Here is a 9,540-nt window from a genome sequence, read left to right as displayed (position 1 = left end):
GAATCGCCGCAGTCGTTAAAACGAGCCACAGGGTCGTTAAACAAATCCGGCGTCCCGAACCAACTTGGCTTGTTAAAAAGTTGTAAAAGGAGACCCCAGAACCCACCCACCCCGCTCCGGGTGACACTGCAACCGTCATAAATTGTGAGTCGGTTGCCAAGCCTCCGAATGTCAATCACGCAATCCTGAGGAATGCCGCCATGGTCGTAAGTGTGAAAAATGTTCGTAAGTCATCATTTTTCCCCAGCGCCGTTGTAACTTCGGTCACTAAGCAAACTCTTTAAGTCGAGGGTGAACTGTATTTAACACCACAATCTGGCGCAACCAAACTTATCCATTCTTTTTATCCATTCATCCAATAGATAATAAATACAAGAATGGGGAATATTTGCAAATTGAAACGAAGGGTCCTTGGTGCTCTCTGAGCTTGGTGAGATTTTTTGAATGTGTGTGTGTGTAGAGTTTGGGTAATAAAACGTCTGGATAGGTTAACATTAAAGATAAAGGATAAAGAAGATACAGAATATTTTTTAACATGGGATTTGTTAGATATTAAAGGTAGAAATTAGAATACCACTATGTACAAGTAAATATTATTATTATTATTATTATTATTATTACTATTATTATGTATAAGTAAATTGACTCAGATGACATACTGTTTACTAAGCACCTATGTATGTTAAAGAAAAATGTATGTATAAATAAATAAATATTTATTTAAAAACCATATATAGGCATTTGAGTGCATGGCAATAAGGCCAAGCGCTTATTTCAGGGCTCAAAAAAATATAAGACAGGTTCTTATTTTCAGGGAAACACCGAAAATAAGAACCTGTCTTATATTTTTTTGAACCCTGAAAATAAGCGCTTGGCCTTATTGCCATGCACTCAAAAGCCCAATTATACATATATATATATATATATAAAATCGGGCAAAGAATTCAACCCCCCCAACCTGCCCCCCACCTCCTTTCAACTGCCCTGCAATCTGGGTTTACGATCGGGAATCCTTGGTTGGCCTCTGAGCTTGGTGGTTTTCTTGCAGACTTTATATATAGAGATGCAACAAATGCAAATTTGTTATATCTATACATATATATAACAAATATATATACATACTCTCTCTCTCTCTCTCTATATATATATATATACATACATATACATATACATACATACATACATACATACATACATACATACATACATACATACATACATATATATATATATATATATATATATATATATATATATATATATAAAGTCTGCAAGAAAACCACCAAGCTCAGAGACCACCCAAGGATCCCTGATCATAAACCCAGATTGCAGGGCAGTTGAGAGGAGGGTGGGGGCCAGGTTGGGAGGGTGGTGGAATTCTTTGGCTGGTGAAAATGTGCCAATTGGAGAAGAAACAGCTTGCTAACCAGAGACCTTGGAGGAGGAATCAACAATAGATTGTAGGATATGAGTCAGGGCGACCTGGTTGTTGGTTTTTGAGGTCTCAAGGCCTTCACTTCTTCCCCCCATCCCTAGTTATACAACTGTTAAGGGAGGTGGGGGGGGGCGGGTGTGTGTGGGAAAAGACACTCGGTCCAAGCTAGCTTATGCAACCAACTTGTCCTCCTGACCTATTTTGGGTTCTGATTTAAAGAGAGCCAGCTGCCATATTCAACTCTGTACAGAGAAAAGAAACCCATTTCACAGATGTGGGGAATTAGCAGCAGTGTCCGGTCCCCATTGGCTGGTGCGCCGGTCCGACACTACACAAAAAAAATACTGCACTGATTTGCTCACGCCTACAGTATGCTGCGTGGCATCTCGGCTTATCGGGAAGAGAAGGTCATTCGGTTTGAACCCAGGATCGGCCGAGAATTTATCGCCCCGGGTGTTTCTCTGGTGCTCCCTTCCAAAGGTCAACGGGAGACCTGAGAAATGAGCTACAATCTCCTGTCCTTCAAAAGAGGCTTTTCCTATGAAGTCCAGCCCCAGAAATATCCACCAAAAGTTTGAGGAAATATAGTCTTCCCCACATCTGAAAGCCCAGAACCGTCTGCATTCAGGTCTCTGGCAAGTTGTGGATGGTCTATTCTGCATTTCTTCAAATCTTAAGCCTTGAATGAAGGCCTCCTAAGAAAAAAACCTCGGCTAGCTTTGAACTATGGTTTTACTTTATTCTGTGCCATTGTCCCAACGGATGTAGGGTTCCCCTTGCTTGAGCAGGGAGTTGACCTAGATGACCTCCAAGGTCCCTTCCAACTCTGTTCTTTTGTTAATAATATCCTTTTGGTTATTATCTTGCTGTTGTCCCGAGTGCAAGGCAGAAAAATGAATGGTACAAGGAAGACAGAAGTCAAAAGATGTTTGAGGAATGTTTGTTAACATCAGTTGAAAGCCACAGATCAAAGCTGGGTAAATAGGAAAAATCTAGGGAAGTGGGTTTTTTGAAGGACCGGAGTAGGACCATCCTGGCTTGATAGTTAATCAAACTTCTGGGAAGATAATGGTTGGTTTGTTGGCCTGTTTCCTTGGGGACAAACACTGCAATCTATGCATACACAATAACTAACTTTTAGGCTTTTACACTGATTAGGAGTAGCATAAATTATCAATTTAGGAGAAAACTTTTCCAGAAGTTAATTACCTTCACACGTTTACTCAGCTATTCAACTAAGTTTCAGCCAAGCCTGTTCTGTAACCCATCTTTATCTACGTTACTTAGGGTTCTTGGGTCATGCAAACTCACAATGTTGGGCTAAGGGAATAAGCCACAAATCATGGGTTGCCAGTGCAGGCAAGACTTAGTAATGGAGTAGAATGGTTGTCTGAATACGTTAATTCTCTGCAGAGCGCAGGAAGGGCCTGGCAGTTAAAAGAATGATATTCACGTAGCAAAGTGGTACTTTGGATGAAAGACAAAATAACACTTGCAATCAATTGAATCCGAAGGAAAGAATGGGGGGAAAAAAGGCAAGGAAAGAGGAAAAAGGAAAGTTAAGGAATGGGAAAGGGAAATATTTGAGTAAGTGAATAATTCTGTGGAAGGTTGCCAACTTTTTTCTTTTATTTAAAGAAATTAGGCAGGGATGGCTCAAGACCACGGGTCAGAGGGGTGCCAATCAAGAGGGGCAGCGTTGCCCTCCCATCAGTTCTTAAGCCTACTTTTTCCTCCCCATTTTTACAAAAGTGAAAGTTAACGGAAGTTAATAAACAGGAAGCAGAAAGCTATGGCTACTCTTTAAAAAAAAACAAAAAAACACTGAGCAAAGCAGGCGGATTCCACCATGTAAAAACCCAAAACAAAACAAAAAATGGTTCAAAAACGGTGCAGCTGTTGCTCTCGGAAGCCCCCCCCCTCCACTTCACCAGTTGAATTTCTGCCTGCCAGCAAAGGGCAGGAAACCAGGGACAGGGTTAAAAATCGCAGCAGCCCCTTTTCTCCGTAGCTCCTAGGAGACCAAAGGAGGCTCCATCACTGGAGGTTTTTAAGAAGAGATTGGGCAACCATTCGTCTGAAAACTGGATAGGGTCTCCTGCCTAAGCAAGTGGCGGGGGGAGGGTTGGACTAGATGACCTCCAAGGTCCCTTCCAACTCTGTTGTTCTGTATTCAGACAAGGAGGGAAGTTAACCCGGGTGGGTGGGGAAGAAGGCAGGCCTCCTTCCCCACCCACCCCAGCCATTCGCCCACCAATTTGTCTGAAATGGCAGGTCTCCCTGCCTGGGAGATGACCTCCAAGGTACCCTTCCGAATGTTCTTCTGTATTCAAAAAGGAGGAAAGTCCCAGGGGTAAATAGGGGGACAAGTTAACTCAGGTGGGGTGAAAGGTCTGCACCCCACCCCAGCCAGTTGGTCTGAAACAACAGAGGGTCTCCTGCCTGAGCAAGGGGAGGGGTCAGACTAGACAACCTCCAAGGTCCCTTCCAACTCTGTTCTTCTGCATTCAAACAAGGGGGAAAGTTAACCCGGGTGTGTTGAAGACCTCCTCCCCCAGCCACCCCCGTCATTCGCCCACTGATTTGTCCGAAATGGCAGGTCTCCCTGCCTGAGCAGAGTGGTTAGACTAGACGACCTCCAAGGTCCCTTCCAACTCTGTTCTTCTGCATTCAAACAAGGAGAAAAGTTAACCCGGGTGTGTTGAAGACCTCCTCCCCCAGCCACCCCCGTCATTCGCCCACTGATTTGTCCGAAATGGTAGGTCTCCCTGCCTGAGCAGAGTGGTTAGACTAGACGACCTCCAAGGTCCCTTCCAACTCTGCTCTTCTGCATTCAAACAAGGAGAAAAGTTAACCCGGGTGTGTTGAAGGCCTCTCAACGCCCACAGTCATTCACCCACCCACCCGCCCCAAACGCACTTTTCCCTCCGCTCCCGAGTCCGGCGGCCGACACGCGTCACGTCTGAACCCCCGTCCCGCGTCCAGACACCCCCACACCCACACACCATCGCCCCCCCGTAAAGCGACTCACCCAAGCGGAGGGCTTGGTCGTACTTCTGCAGCGCGTCCCGCAGCCGCCCTTCCTTGCACAGCGCGTTCCCTTCGTGGCGGAGCCGCGCCGCCCGCACCTGCTCGGGGAAGCCCTTGGCTAACAGGTGGCCGAGGATGACGTTGACCCGCAGGCGGGATTGAGCCATCCGAGCACCGGGGCAGAGGCTGCAGACAGCCCGGCTGGCCGTCGGGTTAGAAGTAGCCGGGGTGGCCCCGCGGCGTCGCAAGAGAACCCCCCGCCGCCTCTCGGCGCACTCTTTGCAAAAGGTGTGGCCGCACAGGAGCGAGACCGGATCGCAGAGGAAACCCCCGCAATGCCCGCAAGCCAAGAAGCCCAGCGGGCTCCGCTTGGCCGCCGCCGTCGCCGCCTCCGCAGCCGCCGCTGCTGCTGCTCCGTTCCACGCCGCCCTCCCGGCTCCGTTGCCCAAACGCCGCTTCAAGCGCCCCACCAACTCGCGCAGCGCCGGGAAACGGTGCAGCATCGCCGCCGCCGCCGCCGGAGAAGCCGGGCGAGACGTCAGCTCAACCACGCCGCTTCGCCTAAACCGGGAGCTCCTCCGGTAAGCAAGCAGCAGCAGCGACCGCGGCGGCGGCGGAGGAGGCGGCGGCCCTATTCGGCGGCTGCGGAGCATGGCGAGGCGGCCGTCGGGGTTCCTTGCGCCGGTTGCTGCTGCTGCTTGTGCCGCGGATCGCTGCTGGTGCTGCTGCTCCTGCAGCGGAGCCACGTCCCACCCGACTCGCTCGCACGCCCCCTTCTGAGCTCCCACCCCGCGCGGCCCGGGCTTATATAGAGCCAGCCGGTCGGGCGCTGATTGGCTGGCGGGTTCCGGACGGCGAGTTCCGATTGGACGGCGCCGCCGCCGACGAAACTGGTTACAAAACCAGCCGGACACTTTTCGTTCGGCGTTTTGTAACAGGCGCTTTTGTTGCAAGGGAAAAAAAAAAGCGGGGCGGCGGCGGCGGCGCCAGGGAAGGGGGGAGAGTTGTGGGTTTTGTGTTTTGTTTTTTTTGTGGGGCGGGGCGTCGATGGGGAAGAGGAAAGGAAAAAGGGGGGAGGGTGGAAAAGACACATTTCCCACCCCCCCTCTTCCCCAGGACCCGTTTGTGACTCTGAGCCGTCACTAAACGGACGGTTGTTAAGTCGAGGAGGGTTTTTTTTGCGGGGTGGGGGTCTCCGTCGATGGGGAAGAGGAAGGGAAAAAGTGGGGAGGGTGGAAAAGACACATCTCCTTTTTTTTCCCTCTTCCCCGGGGCCGGTTTGTGACTCTGAGCCGTCACTAAACGGACAGTTGTAAGTCGAGGAGGTTTTTTTGCGGGGTGGGGGTCTCCGTCGATGGGGAAGAGGAAGGGAAAAAGTGGGGAGGGTGGAAAAGACACATCTCCTTTTTTTTTTCCTCTTCCCCAGGGTTGGTTTGTGACTCTGAGCCGTCACTAAATGGATGGTTGTAAGTCGAGGAGGTTTTTTTTGCGGGGTGGGGGTCTCCGTCGATGGGGAAGAGGAAGGGAAAAAAGTGGGGAGGGTGGAAAAGACACATCTCCTTTTTTCCCCCCTCTTCCCTGGGCCGGTTTGTGACTCTGAGCCGTCACTAAACGGACAGTTGTAAGTCGAGGAGGTTTTTTGCCGGGTGGGAGTCTCTGTCGATGGGGAAGAGGAAGGGAAAAAGTGGGGAGGGTGGAAAAGACACATCTCCTTTTTTTCCCCCCCTCTTCCCCAGGGTTGGTTTGTGAGCCGTCACTAAACGAACGGTGATAAGTCAAGGACTGCCTGTGGGGAGTTTTCTTTTTTTGGGGGGAGGGTCTCCGTAGATGGGGAAGAGGAAGGGAAAAGTGTGGAGTGTGGAAAAGACCCAAGTCCCCCTTTCCCACCCACCCCAGGGGCGTTTTTTGACTCAGCTGTCACTAAAGGAACGGTTATAAGTCGAGGAGGTTTTTTGGGGAGGTGAGGGGGAGGTCTCCGTCAATGGGGAAAAGGAAGGGACAAGTGTGAACAAGGGTTCAGTATGACAAAAACACAAGTCCCTTTTTTCCAGGGCCAATTGTGACTCTGAGCGGTCATTAAACAAATCGGTTCGTATTTATGACGGCCGCAGTGTCCCAGGTTCGTGTCATCCTCTGGAGACCTTCTGACCAGCAATAGGGAAGCCGGATTCACTCAACGACCGTGCTACTTTCTTAACAACTACTGATTCACTTAACAACAGTGGCAAGAAAAGTGGTTGAAATAGGGCAAGCACGTTTCACTTAGCAACAGAAATTTGGGGCTCAATTGTGGTTGTAAGTCGAGGACTAAGTGTACTAGGTAGCTGGACAGGAAAAACAGCCCATTAAAACTTTTTTTTTTTGGTTTTTTTGTTTTGTTTTGTTTCCAACTTGGCAAACTTGAAGATGTGTGGACTTCAACTCCCAGAATTCCCCAGCCAAGATACTGGCATTCTGGGACTTGAAGTCCACATTTATTTGCATCTCGCCTTTGTTATGCTTACGAATAACTCAAGGCGGTGAAGAGACCAACTTCCTCCTATTTTCAACACAACAACCCTGTGAGGTGGGCTGGCCTGAAAGAGAGAGGGAGGGGCTGGCTCAAAGTCACCCAGCTGCCTTTCACTTGCTATGGCAGGACTTGAACTCACAATCTCTTGCCAAATCACCAAATTTGGAAAACATTGTTGTCAATAAAACAGGTTCTACTTTTCAGCCCTTATCTCAAAAAAGTCATTACGGCAGAGTCAGACAGCCAAAAATTTGGGAGGATCTTATAATCCTTTCTTTAAGACCACACCTAGAATCCTGGATCCAGTTTTGGTCCCCAAAGATGCTGAGATTCTAAAAAAAAAAATGCAGAGAAGAGCAACCAGGAGGATGAGGGGGCTGGAGGCTAAAACATACGATGAACGGTTGCAGGATCTGGGCATGGCTAGTCTAGGGAAGAGAAGGACCAGGGGAGACAGGATAGCAGTCTTCCAATATTTGAGGGGCTGCCACAGAGAGGAGGGGGTCAAGCTATTTTCCAAGGCACCCGAAGGCCAGACAAGGAATAATGGATGGAAACTGATCAAGGAGAAATTCAACCTAGAAATAAGGAGGAATTTTCTGACAGTGAGAACAATCAACCCATGGAACAGTAGTTGCCTTCGGAAGTTGTGGGAGCTTCATCGCTGGAAGCTTTCCAAGAAGAGACTGGACAGCCATCTGTCACAAATGGTGTAGGGTCTCCTGCTTGGGTGGGGGGTTGGACTAGATGACCTCCAAGGTCCCTTCCAACTCTGTTGATCTGTTGATTTCTCACAGTAATATACGTTCTCCTTGTTTTTAAAGGCGTAGGTTATGTGAGCTGCCATTCCCTTCTTCAGTTGTCTCCCCGATCCGTCAAATCAACGAGAGCGGTAGCTAAATAAACTGGTTTGGTCAACATGCACTTTGGCATTGTGTATTTCTGCCCAGATGTGAGTTGCTGCCCACTGCCTATTACAAGAAAGGAAACGATTTTGGAACAAGCGGCTCTTTAGCCAAAACAATAAAAAAAAAAAAGGAATGTGGTGTGCCAACGAGAAGAGATTGTCTCTGTCCTGCAGTTTTATGAGATTAAAACAAACCCGAAAACAAACCCAAGATGCTAGAAATCAAGATTGGAGGCGGAAGGTCGGGGGAGGGGGAGTAAAAAATGAAAAATTGGGAAGATCTGCTATGCTTTAGACTAGATGACCTTCTAGTTCTTATTCTAGTTCGAAAGGGTCATGGTTGTGATAGCCTAAGGAGGTTTTTTGGGGGTAAAACCATTACTACCAACCTGCCTCCCATTGAGGATCTGTGTACTTCAAAAGTCAAGAGAGGGCTGTGAAAATATTTACAGACCCCTCGCATCCTGGACATAAACTGTTTCAACTCCTACCCTCAAAACGACACTATAGAGCACTGCACACAGAACAATTAGACACAAGAAGAGTTTCTTCCTGAATGCCATCACTCTGCTAAACAAATAATTCCCTCAACACTGCTCGGAACACTTTACCTGACTCCGTGGTCTCTTCCCATAATCCCAAAAGCTTTAACCAAAAACTTTCTATTATTGACCTCACCCCATTCCTAAGAGGTCTGTAAGGGGCGTGCATAAGAGCACAAACGTCCCTACCGTTCCTGTCCTATTGTTTTTCTTTTTTCTTCTTATATACATATATGCTTATACCTCCTAATATTCCCTCATATATATGTTTATATACTATATAATCTTTTTGTGTGATGCTTATGTATATTGTTGTGACAAATAAAGTAAATAAATAAAATAAATAAAACACTGTCAAAACTATTCACTAAGTCTGCACTACTATTAATCTTCTCATTGTTCCCATCACCCATCTCCTCCCACTTACAACTGTATGACTGTAACTTTGTTGGTTGTATCCTTACAATTTATATTGTTTCCTGATTGCTTATTTGTACCCTATGACAATCATTAAATGTTGTACTTTACGATTCTTGATGAAGGTATTTTTTATGTACGCTGAGAGCGTATGCACCAAAACAAATTCCTTGCGTGTCCAATCACACTTGGCCAATAAAAAAATCTATTCTATTCTATTCTATTCTATTCTATTCTATTCTATTCTATTCTATTCTATTCTATTCTATTCTATTCTATTCTATTCTATTCTATTCTATTCTATTCTTTCTACAACCCCTGGCTACAAATATTCTCCTTTATTGGATTACTACCTTAATCCTTCCTCCTCCTATTCTCCTCACAAGCACCCTGCAAGGTGGGTTGGGCTGAGAGAGAGAGAATGACTGCCCCCAAATTACTCAAGTTGGCTTTAGTGGCTAAGGTGGGATTTGAACTCATGGTCCCCCTGTTTCTAGCCTGATGCCTGAACCACTAGACCAGGGATGGCAAAGCCTTTTTTGGCACCGAGTACCAAAAATGGATCACTTCGCGCGCGCACGGGCTCATCTAGGCTGCAACCAGGAAGAGGAGCTGCCCAGGGGGCATGTGCGCGCTGGCCGGCAATGCTTCCTTTTACTGCCACGTATGTTCACATGCCGATCAGCTGGTCGGCGTA

At 47.5% G+C, this 9,540-nt stretch overlaps 1 protein-coding gene across 2 annotated transcripts in view; it reads right to left on the bottom strand.

The window, feature by feature from the left end:
• LONRF3 (LON peptidase N-terminal domain and ring finger 3) overlaps positions 1-5,228 on the bottom strand; it is a 24,120-nt gene extending 18,892 nt beyond the window's left edge. For both annotated transcript variants that reach the window (XM_058197000.1, XM_058197001.1), the window contains exon 1: positions 4,467-5,228. In XM_058197000.1, coding sequence (XP_058052983.1) covers positions 4,467-5,118 — 652 coding nt within the window. In that variant the 5' untranslated portion in view covers positions 5,119-5,228. The remainder of the gene's footprint in view (positions 1-4,466) is intronic.
• Positions 5,229-9,540: the final 4,312 nt, after the last annotated feature.

This window comes from Ahaetulla prasina, chromosome 11 (assembly GCF_028640845.1).
Source record: "Ahaetulla prasina isolate Xishuangbanna chromosome 11, ASM2864084v1, whole genome shotgun sequence".
NCBI classification, from domain to species: Eukaryota; Metazoa; Chordata; class Lepidosauria; order Squamata; family Colubridae; genus Ahaetulla; species Ahaetulla prasina.
This window is presented reverse-complemented; position numbering and strand designations above follow the sequence as displayed.